This window comes from Varanus komodoensis, unplaced genomic scaffold, assembly GCF_004798865.1.
Source record: "Varanus komodoensis strain SLA01 unplaced genomic scaffold, ASM479886v1 scaffold6_2, whole genome shotgun sequence".
NCBI classification, from domain to species: domain Eukaryota; kingdom Metazoa; phylum Chordata; class Lepidosauria; order Squamata; family Varanidae; genus Varanus; species Varanus komodoensis.
The window spans coordinates 17,498,105-17,515,719 of record NW_025336346.1 but is presented as its reverse complement, the minus strand read 5'-3'; the positions used below and the strand labels follow the sequence as shown (position 1 = coordinate 17,515,719).

Below are 17,615 nucleotides of genomic sequence, written 5' to 3'. Positions count from 1 at the left end.
ACTGTGCCATGAAGACACCTTACCATGTGGAGGGATGGAGCCAGCACAGCAGAATCGTGAGAAAACAGGGCTGGAGGGATTGCACTTCACACCAGCTCAGGTTAAGAACACGTGCATCGTGCTCCACAATCACAAGGCCTAAGAGATACACGTGAGCCGTTTTCGGCTTGCAAGCTGGCATTTTTGCAGGGATGCCGGCACCTCACCCAAGCTCGCTCACAACTGCCAGCGACAGATACCAAGCTGTGCGTGCTGTCAGGTAAAACAATCAGACACAGTTCTCCATGGACTATGTTTATTCGATTCTATGAAAATACAAATCCCTTTCAATGTCCACAACAATTTCATTTTAAACATTTTGTTTAAAAATAGGGCTTTTCACTTGTCTGAGACAGGATTTCCAACTATCGCCTCGCTCACGTGCTCAAGACTGACAGCCGACGCCAGAGTCTTGCTGCGTGGATGCCGCATCAAGCTGATGCCAGGTCCCAAGGAACAGCTTCAAATTCATTTGGTACACATCAGGCCAAGAGGTTATCCAAATATTTCCATTTTTCAATTCAAGCTACTTCTACACAAAGCTCGTTTACCCACCGAAAAGAGCTTTGGCAGCGTGCATGGTTATTAAGATATTACAGACCCGTATTGGTATGTGAGCCTGTCCGAAATACCTAAATAGGAAAAGCAAGCAAATCCATTTTGCTGGAGACCTGAAGGAATTAGACAAAGAAAAGGGAGCCCTCCCAACCTGTGCATATTAGGGAGCAGAGCTAGTGGACTTTGGGCTTAGGCAGCCTTCAGGACACAGAACAGTGATGCAAGGCAGAACCAATTGCAACTAAGCTCAGGGCAAGAAACATCCCGGGCTGAGAGACAGCACGGCGGCTGCCGTCTGCGGAGACCTGGTCCTCGCATGTGCAGTGCCAGCAGCAACAAGGCAGCACATTGCAGGAGGCGAGCGGCGGCTTTCGAGGAGGACATGCCATGGCAGCAAGTCTTCTGCAGGGACTCCTGCTGCCTGGACAATCGGGGTCCCTCGGCCGGTGCAGCGTGCAAGCATTGCAAGCGTCCACAGCACCACATCAAGCCACGAAGAGCAGCAGGCACTTGCTCAGGTCAGGCCTCTGAGAGGAGGGGCTTGGCTGTGCTAAGCTGCTATCCAGGACTGGGCAGGGAAGGACCGGAAGGGTTCACGAGGCACATAACGAAGAGCAACAAGCGGCTTCCTTGGGAGGCCTGTGGCTTTTTTCCCCTAGATGCACCAGGCAAGTTGCTGCAAAAGCTTGTTTCTAACACTAGCCTACTCCACTTTGTAGCTGCAGGACAAGAAATGCACATGGAGATGGGACTTTACGGCCGAGACCTTTCGCTCTGGGATCCTAGGAACAAGCACTCAGGCCCTCTGACTGCAAGCCTCTCCATCCTCTTTCAGTGCGAAGGACACTAGGGAGGAAATAAATCTTCCCCACTCCTGCCAAAGCACGCCGCGTGCACACAAATGCTACCCCTCCATCTGCAGCAGCTTTTCCTGCTTCACCCCCACCCCCAAGAAGCAGGCCGTCCTGGATGATCTCCGCACTGGCTTGCATACATGCTGAAAAGTCTTCCCACAGGGCTTTTTAGCACACCACTTAAACCTTAGGGATCACCTGAAGGGATAAGCAAGATATGAGCAGTACTGGAAAGAGACGGGAAGGACACATCCACAAGGGGCTTTTTAAAATTCCAGACCCTTTTCTCCCTGGGCCAGTTAGCTGGCTCCAGGAGATATTTCGGGGAACTCTTTATAGATCTCTTGGATTATCATCTTGTCCATCTGGCACTGCTGACTCTCCTCTTCCTCCACCATAATGCGCTGCAAAGTCCTTTGCAAGTCCGTGAAGCGGTGCTTGTGCTGCAGGTACCCCGTGGACCGCATGATAGCGTGCATCAGAGACAGGTACTCCATTCGCAGCTGTAGGAGCAGAGTGCATCGGAAGGGCATCATCATCATCATCATCATCATCATCATCATCATCATCAGGACATTTCTATGCCGCCCCTTGCCGAAGCCTGGAAATGGGCTGCCCAAGCAATCACTGCTTGTGGAGTGCGAGACTCCAGCACAAAAAACCACTGGAGATCGGTGGGAGGGGCTCCTGAGCAGCCCTTTCTACAGGTCTCATCTTGCAGAGCAGGCCTGGAGAGCCGCTCAGCCAGCCAAACAGACTGGCTGAGTGGCTGGGAAATGAGTCCATGTGAACTCCTGGCTCCAGTCAAAGGCATCCCAAACCTAGACTGACCTCCCCGTCCAGGCAGGTGTCTGACACCGCTTTTCTTTATGCCCTAAAGCAGCCTGACAGACCTGGCCTCACGTCCTCCAGCTCTTTTGGCTATTCTGGCTGGGGGTGCCAGGATGAGGAAGGCTGCTGTGATGCAGGAGATGGGACAAAGCTGCACTCCACATACCAAGGTCTCATCTAAGTTGCAGGCTCACGGTGTGGGTTTGGACAGAGGCAGAGTCGCAATATGCAACTGTGGCCTGCCACGTGCCCAGTGACCGAACGAGCTGGAAGCGCTCTCCAGAAGGAGGTGCCTAGGAGCACTAAGCGCAGGCATTCTCTGCAGCTACACTGCACAAAGCCCAAATTCCATCTGCTGCTTCAGGAAATTATCAAAGCTTTTGGTGAATCACTACAGAGAGCAGCTGCACAGCAGAGAGACTGGAACCATACGCATTTGCCTTCTGGTGCCCAGATGCTGTCAAGAAGCCACTGAAGCGACTCCAACACCAACACTCCAAACCATGAGAGCCCAGAGCTCATTAGGGCTTCCTAGCTCGAGTGCAGTGCCTCGAACTGGCAGGTTGTAGGGCAGGCACTGTAATGCCTGGCAGATGTTTTGGACTACAGTGCTAGTAAGCCCCAGCAGGAATGGCCAGTGCTCTGGGATTGTGGGAGAGCTAGGTCAGGAGGGTGCCAAGTTGCTTTGCCCCTGCTCTAGAGCACTGATAAAATGTACTGGAGGGCCAGGCTGGGACTTCAAGTCAGCGAGATTTGGCCCGTGGTCCTCAGGTCCTGCACCCCCACTTTAAAGTGTGTGGCTGGGCAATGTAAAGGAGAAGCCAAGGAGATGCTCCATTCCCATCCCTTCAGAGGCATGACGAGACGTCCTCCACCTCTTCCCTACATGGGGTCCTCTCTCTTCTGGAAACATCCAAAAGGGGAGCCCCGGGTTCTCTTCCTTCCCACCAGTACCTTTTCTCCAGGGGAGAGATCCGCAATCTGCCGCACAATTATGTCGATCATGACCATCATGTCTGTGTGGTAGAAGATGCTTGCCGTGTCCTTGCTGGCAAAGATGTCCTGCAGAAATTTCAACACCGAGTGTGGTGGCTGGGGCTGGTGCTTGAAGATGCACACGGGATCGTCTGGTCACGGGTTAGAAAGAAAGAAGGAGGGCGCGTCACACACAGCCAGTGCTCACCTTGCCTGAAGCCAGAGCCTTCAACGAGGGGCACACAGGCTCTGTGGTAGCACTCGCCAGAGCAGGAGCGGTCTCTGGAGTGTGTGCACAGGTGCTAATGACACCAGCCAGCCAGCCAGACGCCCAACTTCAGAAAGCTGTTCTGAAGAGTAAAACTTTGTGCTCATTAGCCCAGACACACAGCTGCAAAGACTGCAGGTTCACGGCCAGATTTCCTGGATCCATATGGGAAGGACCCCCCAGTGCTTCTAAAATTATTTCATTTATTTATTTATTTCATTTTACTTCTATGCCACCCCTTAACCTGGGCAGCTTACAGATGCTGAATCAGCACATAAAATATAATTGAGAAAACAGAACAAGCAATAAAATAAACAAAACATTAAAATGTGTCCCAACATAATAATATATAAAATCATATACAGGGCATATCCAAATATAACCATATAAATTAAAACAATCAAACATTAAGTAGATAATCAGCAAAATACCATTTAATTTAACCAAATGCTTGCTGGAACACAAAGGTGTTTACCTGGTGCCTGGAAGAAAGCAAGATCGGCCCCAGCTGTATGTCCCTGGGGAGCAAGATCCAGAACCTGGGCTTCACTACAGAGAATGACCCTCTCCTAGCCTTTTACCTCTGAACCTCGGGTGGGGGGGGGGGTTCAGGGGAGGAAGATCCAAGTGGGAGGGTAGGCATAGATGGAGAAAAGAAGTGCCTCAGGAAGCCTGGTCTCCAGCTGTTTAGGGCTTTGTATGTCAGAGATGACACTTTGAATTGGGCCTGACTGGCACAGGGAGCAGCTGATGGAGGACTGGTGTGACATGTTCTCAATGGCTGGCTCTCATAAGCAGCTGCACCACCCTGTGGAGTTTTAGTCTTCAAAGGTAGCCCCACATGGAGCGCATTACAGCTATCCAGGTAGGAGGTTACCAGTGCATGGATGACTGTGGCAAGGCTCTGATCAGCCAAGTAGGAACACAGCTGAGAAATCAGTTGAAGTGGAAGAAAGGTGCCATCCTGGCCATCGAGCCCACCTGGGAGGCCAGGGAGAGCTGGAGGTCCAAGAGCAGCCCTAAGCCAGGAGCCTTCTCCTTTCAGGGGAGTGCAGCCCCCCCCCCCCAGGGTAGGTTGAAAATTTTCCATTTGGAGTGCCCACCAACAGTGCCTCCATCTTGTCTGGATCCAACCCCAGTTATACAATTAACGTGCAGCATTTCTTTTTGGCTGGGGGGCTTTTCTGCAATTAAGAATACTCTGATGAGATAAAGTGTTCCCCCTCACATGCATGTTCTTCTCCCCTATTGAGAGCTTAGCCCTTCTTGCCACCCCACAAATTTGTTTCTAAACAGCTGTGGTGCTTTCAGTATGGAACCACAGGGCAGTCTGGATGGCCTCTTCTTTGTCTGCCTTACTAAAACGTTCAGGCCTCTGGCTTCATCCTGTTGCAGCTGCAGAGACTACTGTCCCTACTGCAGCCCTCCGCTCCCTGGTGCCTGTTCATGTTTCCGACAGTAGCTCCCAGCACTCTTGACCACCATTATGCTAGCTGGGGCTTATGGAAGTTGAAGTCCAAAGCAACTGGAGGGCCTTAGACTGGGGCTGGCTGCCCTGCAGCATGAAACTGGGGGCCTCTGGCAGCACTGCGCCTCCCCATCTCCCAGCTTTGCTGAACTGGAGGCTGCAGCCACAGGAATCCCCAAACAAGTGCAGAGGAGCACCTGTTGTCCTGTAGACGACAGTCGGGTGGCTGTGAGTGGCTCCAGCCACTTTCAAGTGGGCAGAAGGGCAGATCCAGGTGGGCCTGTGGGGCTGCATAAGCTGCATTCCTACTTCTTCACCGAGGGTGCAGGGATGAAACGGTCTGTTGAAACGTGGGGGAAGCATTGATGGGCAAAGTCCATGCTATACTTCAAAGCCCTCCAGCAGACCCCCATTTCAAAGAAATCGGCCAGTACTGTGTTCTGATACAGACATTGTAACTCCAGCTCACCTCCTGAGGCACCCACTTTTTTTCAACAGCCCTTTTCATGGCTGCTCTCTCCATGAAGAGATATAGGTGAAATTCATATCAGGTTTTCAAAAGCAAATGGGTAAAAAATCTCTGAAGGTTTTGGGTTAAAACCCCACACATTCCTGGCCATGGGTCATGTAGCCACAGACTTCTTGTGGTGAAGTCCCAGACACCTGGAGATCTACTTTCTGCCCACCCTGCTCTAGAGGGGAGTGGCCCCCTTTTCCACAGGGGTAGACAAGGGGGAGGGGTTGGTTTCCCTGTAGGAAGATTCACCTTTATTTAAACCTGTATTTTTGACAACATGACTCAAAGCAGGGTATTAATAGTAGGCATTCTGGTCAGGAAGGAATTAAAGGCTTTGGAAGGAGACCAAGCAGAGCAGTCCCAAAGTTAAAAGCAGTATCACCCTGTGCAGTACTAAGAAAACCATTTTCACCCCTGAAAAGGGCTTAAACCAGGAATAAAGAGCTAAAAGCATCAAACACAGGAAGGGAATCAACAAACTGAAGGAGAGGAAGCAAGCACACATGTACTACACGCATGAGAAAGCAGGCACCTCGCACTCCTAACAACATTAGCCAGTGCACAATGCTTTGCTGGTCAGCACAGATAGACCCGTCTGGTATTAGGCTGTGTGGGAACAGAGCTCTCTGGATTTTTAATGAAGTGCTTTACAATAGACCCCTCAAAGACAGCAGACACAACACAGTGCTCAGTGCTAGCAAAGGCATCCTCAGGGGAATGAGCCAGGGGGTGGGGGAATACAAGAGACCTACAATGCAAGACTCCGGGAGTCCTTTGGGTGCAATAGGTGACGTGTTTAGAGACATAACCCTATACAAACTCTGAAGTTCAGAAATGCACCGCAGGGCAGACAGAAAGGTCCACAAAGGTACAGGACAAACTGGGCAGTGTGCTCATTCTTAAGCCAAGAACAAGCCAGGGCTTCCCAGTTCACATATCACAATAAATCACCAGTCTGCAGTGTGTTGCCCGCTCCCACTTGCAAGAGGAGCCCAGCTGAAGCCACCAGGCAGCATGCCCCAACACGACGGCGTGTCTGCAACAGGTTAGGCTTCTCTAATACGTAAAGCAGATAAAGAGAATCAGTATTTGTTTGGATTCAGTGCCAATGACAAGATCAGAATGCTGAAACGTGAAGACTTATGTATCAGGGGAGAGGCAGGCAGAAAGAACAAGGGTGGTACTCTTGGGTTTGCTACAACCATTAGAAGGCAGCTTTTTAAAAAGGAGGGGAGGTTTATTGACTAGATCTTTTATTCAAAACCCGCTTTTCCTGGCTGTGCAGATTTCCAAGCTCCTTGGAAACAGTTAGACAGGGCTCTGCTCTAAATATTTATCATACTTCTGTCCTGCTTTGCAATTACGAAGTACTCAGGAGGCTACGAAGATCCATAAAAATTCTGTTCATAAAACAGTTCCAAGGACAACACTTTCTTAGCTGTATGCTTGGGGAGTCAGGTCTGTATCTAATTCTAGACACCCATGAATGCAGTGTTTAGCATCAGGCAGGAGTATGCCATTCTGCCACTCAGCAGTTAATTATCTGAATTTCAGCAGCTTAGTCATCCTACCATGAAGGAAGACCTCCCTCACCCGACCCAAAAATTTTAGAAGGCTGAAAACTTCACAGAAGCTTCAGATCATCTGCTAATTACGGGCTGCAGCATTAGGAGGCACCTCTCAGATCTCCTCTGCCGATAGGCGTGCTTGCCACTGTACTCACCTCCACGATTCAGGAGCAGCAGCAGCTTTTCTGTGAAGGTTTTGACGTTGGAGTGCTTGCTTAGAGTAACCATGATCACATTATGCTCAGGAACTAAGAAACAGAAGATGCTTGATTAGTGGAAGGTGCTTGTCTTGTAACTGGGCTTATAGCAACACAAATCATCGACCAAATGAAAAAAGGGGTGGCAATGGGGAGAAGGGATACACAGGCAGTGGTGTTGAGCAAAAAGCATTCTCTAAAGATGGGTGCAAAGCTGGTTTTAAACATAGGTGGGGCATGAGCAATCTTAGTTCATCATTAGCAAAATGGTCCAACCACTATTATACAGCATTCCCATGATGCACATGCAAACATTAGGCAAGCTGTGCTTTCATTTAAATGTATTGACTTCCATCTCTTTCTGTAAGAAGTTTAGAGTATTTGAATCCATGATGTAACGATTATTTCACTATAATATACTCTTGCATCCTATTACCACCTTGATTTTTGTTATTGTACAAGATAACAATTAATAGCATGACATTGGGGAGCAGAGTAGGTACACTTTTCATTATTTTTACCCATGAAATGCCTACATGTGCCATTAGTCATGGTCTAGTGTTAGAATCGGGCAAGCTGAAGCTCAAATCTGGCCAAAGGTCACAGACCAAAGCATCCAACTTTAAACAATATGTGCTTTGGTATCTCTGTTTGAAGTACTTGTGCTTCAACCCAGAGTTAGGTGCAGTTTCAGGACAAGGATTCATAGGAATATTTATCAAGTCTTACAGTTCCTTCTTCCCCATGAAAAGCCAATTTTGTTTGGTCTGTATTATCACCTTGAGCAGCTTGCTAAATAGAAAGGCAGGAAATGGATAAATCAAATGAAATCTGAAAACAATGAAGTTGCTATTGCCTCTGTCTGCACACAGGAAGAGCTGGGCTGCCAGGGAATCCGGACCTTGACCCGGCCTTCTCCGTTTCACTTACTGCAACTTTCATGCTCCTACTGGAGGTTTTAGCTTAGTCCCATTTTATGTTTGGAGCACCATCTGTTTTAAAATGATTTTTCATGCTATTTATGTCTTTAAAACAGAAACAGCTCCAGAAATCCCAGGAGTGAAGGGATATTTGTAATAAAGGGATAAATACTATGTTTATACGAAGGATAAAAAAGCAGAGAAATTTGAATGATCCCACTGTGCTATCTCTTTGGATTTCCTAATGCTTCAAAGGAAGGAATCCTTAAATAAAATGTTGCAGTCAAACCTGTGGTTACCATGTCTAATGCTGGGTGGTGCTTCCCAGACAGTCAGCGGGAATGAGGTATCAGCAGGTGCCAGCATGTCAGGTTAGAATGATACAGGCCTGCCTTCCCCAACCTGGTGCCTTCCAGGTGTCTTGGACTGCATCTCCCCATAATTTGCAACCAACATGGCTAATGGCAGGCCAGCACATCTGGAAGGTATAAGGGCTGGGGAAGGCTGCAGCAGACCCTGACGATGTTGGGAAGTCTGCAAAAGCATTTCAGACATGCTCATACTGAAGCAGTCCCCACACAAATATTTGTTAAGAAATATTTTCTTGCTCTTACACAAATATCCATATAAATAATCCCAACAGTTTGTTAAGAAGTGAGCCTATTCTGCTTTAGAAATATAGAGTATAATGTGCTGAAAGATGCAGATTGTGTTCTTTTTTTCTTTCCTTTTTTCAAGATGTAGTAGTCCAGTGAAGAGACTGAGCATCTTTTAATGAGTTCTTAACTAGAAGAAGTTCCTGGTTCCGACCGTACCTCAGGTGGGCAAGAATAATTCCCAGAACTACACTGTCCTTCAATTGCTACTGGGTAATTACTGTAGCTAGCCAGCTCAGTGAGATGAGAAAGATAATGAATGAAAGTGAAGATTAACATAATCATCTGTGTGATTAATTTGTGTGCGAGTACAAACCCCTACCCTATATATTATGTTCTTAGTTAACTAGCAAGCCACTGGATATAGTTGTATCTGCTTTATCCACCTCCACTCATGAAGCAAGATGGAATGGCATCACATCAAAAAGCAGCAAGCAATTAATACAAGACCCTGAAAATGTGGTCATGTGAGAATCTGACAATGTATTGAGGATTAACAAGATACCACAGTGTGTTTTCACCTCCTTACAATTGCCCACTTAAAAAAAAATGCTTGTGGAGAAGAAAGGAAAATGTTTGCAAACAGCATCACCAAAGATAAGTTAAGCTGCTTCTCAAAAGATTTGCTCTAGCAGGAATGAGGTGGGATTGGGTGTTCCAGGAGAAAAGACATTGTGAGTCTGTGACATTGGGGAGGGAGGGATATAAAAGCTTTAAATAAATAAATAAATAAAATGCTACCCAACAGAATACCTTTCCAAGACATAACCTCCAACACTTACCTGGTCAGATATTTTAATAGATAATTGCTCATTTTAATATTTTTATTATTGCTGCTGCACCACGTGCTAATTTATGGTCACTGTGGGTTATGGATGATGTTGTTCTATTGGTTATGGTTTTATTGAAATACGGTGATTTTATTGCTTGTTTATATGCTTTTTGAACTTTGTAAACTGCTCAGAGAGCTTTTGGGCTACGGAGCAGTAGAGAACTGAACTGAACAATAAGATTCACAAGGGACAAGCAGAAGATTTGACGATCACAAGGGGGAAGAAGAGGACTGGTTAAGGGCCCGGTGCAGTACCCTCTCCCTCAACGAAGAGGCTCCTGGAAATTTTAACCAATACACACCAGACACTTTAACACAAGGTCCGTGTCTTGAAGAGGCTTCCCTAGGATAAGAGGGTGAAATTGTTCTTCATCATCTTAGATGGGGCTACAATGGAGTTGTGAGGATGATGGTCACCAACATGGATGTCTTTGAACAGGCCTTAGAGAAGGACATGGAGAACAGGCTAGCAAAGACTACTTCTTAAATGCTGCCTGTGATCCTAGAGGGGGGAGGCCTCTCAATACCCATCGCTGGGACTGAGAGGGGGAGAGAGCAAGTGTCCATCTTCTTTGGGAACTTCCTAAGGGCATCTGGTTGGCCACATGTGGAAACAGGATGCCAGGCTAGGCAGGCCTCTGCCCGGATCCAGCAGAGCTTTTATCATCTTCTGAAAGATGCTTGGGAACACTTCTTGAGGGCAGTGCTCCACAGCCAGCATGGTCAATAGGAATTATGGGAGTTGTAATCCAAGCCATATGAAGCAGGTGAGGTTTGGGAAAGCTGAGCCATCTGGGCAACTTTCAACTACACCAGGAGCAGAAAACCAAACTCCTCTTTCCCTTTGGCAGGAGTTACTTTCCCCTGCTTAGTGGCCACAGCTGGGGCCAGCCCACAATACTGTAATGCAAAGTTTCTAAGGGACCAAGCAACCACCTGCCCCTCCTGAAGGACAGAGGCACACAAGTGTGGGTAGACTGGCTGGTTGGTCAGTCATCCTGGAAAGAGCTAAAGACCCTTAATAGCACCTGGCTTTGTACCAGATGAACTGTAACTCCACTCTGTAGATCTTTCCCCCTTCCAGCTGCAAAGCGCAGTCAAATAAAACCTGCATTCTGCCCACCCCCAAATATGCACAGGATGAGGCTGCCTGCAAGGTAACAGTGAAAGAATGTCAGCCGCTAATTGCAAACCTTGACATTGCCTCAGTTGGGAAAACCCAGCACTACTGACCTGGAATGTGAAGATTAAATGCCAGAAGAACATTAATGAACAGGTCAGGCAACTGGTCTGTGGTATCTGAGGGCAACCCATCTTCAATCACATCCAACAGGAACTGGACAAACTGTGAATTGAGATGCTCTGTGCAAGAGAAAAAAGCATGCTTAGAAATGGTGCTTTCGTACAGCAGACAGATTCATCTCTGCTGTATGGAGCTAAATGAGGCTCAAGTGCGGCCACTGATTTTACAAACCTGGGTAGCATTCTATCTGGAGTTACATTCGGCTGCAGGTCCAGGTCTATTGGTAACCTTTAAAAAAAATGGCTGCTCTTATATATCCTGCATAGTTCGTTTTTTGTATTGCATGGTATTGTGACCTTTTAACCATTTAAGTTGCAGTTTTTCCTTATAACCATTTGTAATGTGCCCAGAGAACATTTGGTATTGCAATAAATGATATACTAATAAATTAAAATATGCCAATAAATAAACTAGGGTCTCTGCTTGAACCTCCCCTAAATGGGGTCAGGGAAGGCAGAGTCTGAAGGAGAGGAGGGAAGCAGCTGGCCCAAAAAGGCTGTTTTTCTCCTTCACTCCCATATCAAGAAGTCTGGTTTGTTCAAAGGAAAAGTACACAGGGGAGAGGATGGGTGACCCTGTTAGTATATCTGCAAGCAATCCTTATTTTACTGCCCCAAATGCTTGTTGAATTAAAATTAATCTTCATCATTAGACACTAATTATTGTTCAATGTATCTGTGAGAAAGCTCAAAATCTCATGCAAAATAAGACCACCTGAAGAAAGTAATTGCTAGGATCACACCCAAGTAAGGATTCCTTTTGCTAACAGGGAAGACAGCAACAACCAGCCCTAGAAAAATTAGGCTTTGGGTTGCTCCTACTGTACTTACTGCAAAAATTCCTAAGCGTGAGTTGATTTTGTGCCAAGTCTAATTAAGTTAGCACAAACATTCTCCACATTTCCAGAGGTCAAAATGGGGATTCTATATAAAGAACTACATTTGGACAACATGAAGATTGTTATTTTTAAAGAGATGTAACAGAAGAGATGCAGTAATTTAATAATACCAAGATTCTTTGGGTGCATTTGGTGCTGTTGTGGTGGTTGGACCATTAATTGTAATCCAGAGTGTGAGAAATTTAGTTAAAAAGACCTAAGCACACTTATTAGGACATAAGCCCCTTGAAATCAGTTGGACTTAGTTCTCAGTAAACATGTACAGGATTGCACCTTAGGTCACTAACAGCAATATAATCTCTATTCAAGATTAAATCACTGGTTGGTTAGCATCAGGTGCTTTGTATCTGATATGTATTAATCAATCACTATATATATATATATATATATATAGAGAGAGAGAGAGGGGGGGGGCAAAATCTTTGCAAAAGGCATGAAGTTCAAATAATTAAGAGTCAACATAGATGGTGCAATAGTAAATTCATGAAGACTGGATTTCCTTTTAGAGGTACATCTGGCATCTTTACTGCAATCTTTCTGGCACCACCTTAAAACTACTGCTTGCCTAGACATTTTTACTGTGACAATTGCATTTGATCATTTGAGCTGTAGTTTATGTTTCTATCAATTGTTTATTATGCATTGACCTGGTTTCTGTAAGGCTGACAGGTGGAGTGTGTGTGTCTAAAGATCCCCTGTTCTCTACAGGTACCTCATTCCACCCATCTGCATAGAAGCCAGTCTGCTGTGGGAGGAAGGTTCAACCTCTTTTCCTTGTACCATGTTTACAATGAAAAGTTGTTCTGTCAGAGCTATTTGCCTTATCAATTGAATAACAGTTTGGTGGTGTGGGGCAATTTGGATCAGGTAAACTGGACTGGGGAAGATGGGCCAAGTTCCTCCTCTCCCAATATTATGACCCCATGATTGCTTTCAGCTCTGAAATTTTTCAGAGTAAATCTGCTCAGAAACCTTGCATTGCTGTGTTTAGCCTGACCCTAGAGATTACAGATTTCTGATTGGCATGTTGCCTTCTACTTAATTACTAGCTTGCTCAAAGGCCCTCAAAATCAGTTGTGATCTTTGGACAACTGTGCCACCCAATAAACAAGCTGCTGCTGTTAATACTGATGTCAAGTAAGGGAGTTGTTGATTTATTTATGGTATTTCTGTGCTACTCCATAACCAGATTTTCCCTTGTGGAGTATGTCAGAATATTTAGGATGCAATACAAAACAATAAAAAATACAAGCAACACTGGGATTCACTGTTACTAGAAATCTTAGGCCAGAAATTTCCAGATCCTACAAGTAGAACCTGATACTATCAGTTGAAATCTGACTCACAAAATCTTTGCTCTGGGCCTTTGAAGCAGCCTTAAAAATGGACTCTGTTGCTGTGCTGTTGTTGTTAGGACTGGGATTCTGGTAGACTATAGAGGTAATTGAAGGAAGATTTAAAGCAAATTGCCAGTCAGTAAGAGATCTGGCAATATTCCAACAGATGACCTGACTGATCTCATGGAAGGTAAATTGAACAGACTTCTGAAAAGAAGAATAGGTGAGATTTAATTTGTCTGGATTCTATCCAGTTCTTTGCACATAAGCATTCTGGGTACCAATTTCCCAGCTGAGAAGACCAGTCTCTGATCCAGCTGTCTTTCCTTAATTATAGGTGAATAGATTGTAAAAATCTCCTACACACTGGCATCTTGCCATTATTTTTCCTTCCCAAAGTTTATTCTCACCATAGTGATGATACGGCAGTGGTTCTCCCATACAGAATATCATAGCCAGCACCAATGCAGAGTAGCACATCTTCTGATGGTCTGAAAAAGGAAGCCCACTGGTTTAGTTATAACAGCACCGTGCTACAGAATTTGCTGGAGCAAGCATCTTGAACAAGCCTCTAGTTCACAAGGTCATCAGGTCTAGCATCTCTTCTTCCACAGCAAATTTCTGCCACATTGAAATGATCCACCAATTACCGAGAAGCAGATTTTACAACGAATGCTGCAAATCTGAATATAACCATTACATATACTTTGGCTTCCTGCCTATGTCAGCTCTTGAGCAAATACTTTTCTCACTGTATCTGATCACACCAATCCCAAGGAAACCCCGTCAAAGTATGCAACCCGCATCAGTGTAAAGAACAATGCTTCACTGAAAAAGGCAAAGCTCAATCCATAGTGGTTTTGTTGCAAACATCCATCGCTTTGTGCCCACAGGGTTAGATGTTCCAGCCTACTTCTGCCTAAGGAAATGGCCCCTGGGTAAGGCTACAGCCAATTATGTAGAGGAACAGAACTCCCCCTGGGCATGACAAGGACTAGAACTGCTCACACCACCTTACGCTAAGTTAAATCCATTACGCCCTTTTGTAGAGACCACCCACCTGGCCACAGTTGCTCATGCTTTTGTATTACTGTAACACAATCTATATGGGGTGGCCCTTGGAAAGCATCTAAATGCCACTTCCAGACAGGTAGGTAGGTAGGTATAATGTAATTTATAAGCTGTATGCCACCATACCTTATTCTTAATACAAATATACTAGCCAGCAGCTTGATGGCTGGTTGAGATTACAACTCCGGTTATATTCAATTAGACCAGTTGCATATATATTTCCAGTCTCAATCAGAGGTATTGATTTGAAGCCCTAAAGAGCTTGAGGATCTGGGTTCTTTAGGGACCATAATTCTCATTTTGCTCTCCTCTGCACTCTGCTCAGCATCAAAGGTCCTGCTTAGTAGCTCCTTACAAACTGAAGTATGATGGATGGGAGCAAGGTGCAGGGCCTTTTCAGATGTGGTGCTGAAGCTGATATCCCCACAATAAAGTTCTTGCTGCAGACTTTTAATAGTTTACTAATCTATACATGTATATACGCAATTGCTCTACTAGCTATTCTCTCTCCAAAAGGAAAAACCATACACTTTCATTGCTTTTTCCTTAACTGTTTTGAAGGAATATTTCTCTCTTAAATTGAACCACTGAACCATTATTTCCACGGCTTTTGAGGCAACTGTGTGAATGTATGTTTCTTTTGCATTCACCTCTTTGCCAAAGAAAGAGTAATGAATCAGTATCTTCCAGTGCAAGTCTACAGACGGATCTGAGAACACTCAGTAACATGGCCCAGTCATTTTCTTCTGTGTTCTGGCATCTGGCGCATATGAGAGAGGCTGAGCTTAGGGGGGTTGATTTGATTTTCTGCTAATGAGAGGGGTAAGTATTTCTTTGCCATTTTTCCTACTGCTGACAGTATTACTGCCTTGTTGTAATTGTTCATTAAGATACTGCTGTTTTACTTTGCTGCTTTGAATGTTACATTCATTGCTGAAAGTTATATTTATTGTACATGCATTTAAATAATTTTAAAAGTTTTGTATGTAAACCACTCAAATTTTTACTATATCGTTTTACTATATTAAGTGGTAACACAAGTGTTGCTAATAGATAAGAAAAATGCTTTATTCTGTTTTGAATACTTTTTTGTCCTGTTTTAGCTGCTTTGAGTTCCTAGCTGCAAGCACAACAGAGTGAATAATACAATTTGGATTAAAATTTCTCCTGAAATAATGTTTTAGATATCTAATACTGCCGCTCTGTAAAGCAGATTTCTTTCCCACAGCCACGTCTGGCTACATGTCACCCGAGGTTCAGAAACATTCCAGGTGTGCATTTTTGCTTCCCTTCCAGTGCACATTTGTATCTCGTGCATCAATCTGTCCCACAGCCTGCTAGTGCAGCACAATTTCCACCAGTCATGTCTATACATGAATGCTCTACAGAATCACAGTCAGTGCCTTTCCTGAATCTTAATTAGCTGGCATGCTCCAGCAGGGGTTCATATAAGGAAAGCCACGTGATGGGGCATATGGCCACAACGAAACACACTCTGTGCTATTTACAAGAGATCATTAAAGCACGGATGGATCTGCAAGGTTTACATATTATATGCAGCAGTAACTAGCTCAGTAAAAGTTGGGCCATTTCTGTACAGGCTACCATTTGGGTTAAGTATTTCAGTTGAGAAATCCTTGACCCTTCAAAGGCTATGCTAGGAAAGAGGAGGCCAAAACCATACTTTTATTTCTGAGGCGGGCCATCACTCTGACCTGACACAACCATTTGCCTTCATTGGCAGTCCAGCAGATGCTCATTACAATTTGTGGCAGGGTTGAAGTCAGGTTTCCCTGTAGCCCCAGCACTGGCTGGAGAGATCCCATGCTTTTGATAAGTGATACATTTTCGGAGGGAAAACTCTGAAGGTGCATCCAGATTCTGTTAACTTTTCCTGTGGGGAGCATTTGTTTGGCCACCTGGGGAGACAGATCCAGTGCAGAAGCACCAAAAAACTGGAGGGAAAGTACAGAAATGTGTGATAGAGTGGTAAAGTTCTGACAAAATATATGAACAAGAATAGGGTTCACAATATATATTATTTCAGCATATCCACCCCATCTTTCTGTGATAAATCACAGAGTGGCTTACAAATGTAACATTCATATTTAAACTTGTTAATCAAACCTGCTACCACTCGAGCAAAATGTAATTAAAATGCTACTCACGCAGCGGATCTCCTTCTGCATGGAAATATATTCTTCTATGTAAAGCTGCTAATTGGGACTGACTGGACCACCTAGCTAGGAGACCAGAAGCTCAGGCACAGGGGTCATCCTGGCTCTGGGGGATCTCCAGCAGAGACTGCAGCCTCCACACCCTCTATGCAGTCACCAAGGCTTTGATGTTTTCCAGGCCTTGTGCAGTTTTTTTTCTGCTTCTGAGAGGTCGAAGAGCCTTTCCTAAAGCTGTAGAGCCTTAAACTTCACCACTCTGCATGTTTTATCCCCACCTTTTTTGCTTCTGGCCCTGGACAACACTGTAATGCAGCCCCAAGAGCTTCTCTGAAATAGTATTCTGGCCTCAGGGCAAAGTGGGTTCTATGTCCCTCTCCTAACCCCCTTCAAAGTGCCAATCCAGCAAGGTAGATAGCAAGCACCTGTCCACTGATTAGCTGCATCTGGCTCCAGCTGCCTCTACCTGCTAGGCTGGCTGCTTCTTCAAACAGTAGATATTGTTCCAAGTGAGAAAAAAGATGCATCCTCAGATGCCCCCTCTGATCAGATGCAGCAGTCTCTGGGACAATTGGCCATTTCCAGAAGTGGGGGACACCCATGATCTAGGAAAGCAGCTATTTGCCATCATCTTTAGGCTGAGGAGTCTAGGCTGCTTGTGTTTAACCATGACAGCCCAAGCTGGGCTTCTGGCACCAAGCGGCTTGGCTAGCAAGAACACTGCCTCCCTGCCTAAAGCATGTTCTCACTTGTAGATGTTTGGGCATTTTGCTTTCAGGTACAAGTCAGATTGAGCAGATAGTTGGACGCTGTGGCTGGGTTATATCCTTTATCAAGGAGGCTCTTACTTGCTGAAGAGAGAAAGAATGAGCAAGGGCAGTTAAAGGTGTGCAAGAACTCTATCTGGAATGCTAGGACTCGAAAAGGCTTGCAACCTGTAAGCAAATGCCATCATTCCATGAGTGTTAAATCCATTAATTATCAAGCCACAAGATTTGTTCCATGCACTTAGGTACTTTCCTTTAAGTGCTGGTTAAATGGTGTGTTTTTAGCAAATATCTCTGAGATGCAGAAGCCTCTCTTTGTCTCATGGACATCATCAAAAAGTGAGGGGATACCAACCATTACAGAAGGAGTTAACACCCCCTC

General features: G+C 45.3%; 1 protein-coding gene across 2 annotated transcripts in view; it reads right to left on the bottom strand.

Moving 5' to 3' along the window:
- Positions 1-278: 278 nt before the first annotated feature.
- NCKIPSD (NCK interacting protein with SH3 domain) overlaps positions 279-17,615 on the bottom strand; it is a 98,675-nt gene continuing 81,338 nt past the window's right edge. The window contains exons 9-13 of one of the 2 annotated variants that reach the window (XM_044451344.1): positions 13,632-13,712; positions 10,917-11,045; positions 7,234-7,326; positions 3,237-3,409; positions 279-1,954 (exon numbers count right to left, since the gene is read on the bottom strand). In XM_044451344.1, the coding sequence (XP_044307279.1) occupies positions 1,751-1,954; positions 3,237-3,409; positions 7,234-7,326; positions 10,917-11,045; positions 13,632-13,712 (680 nt within the window). In that variant the 3' untranslated portion in view covers positions 279-1,750. Of the gene's footprint in view, positions 1,955-3,236; positions 3,410-3,804; positions 6,567-7,233; positions 7,327-10,916; positions 11,046-13,631; positions 13,713-17,615 lie in introns of those variants that run through there. The other variant, XM_044451345.1, reaches the window with a different exon arrangement.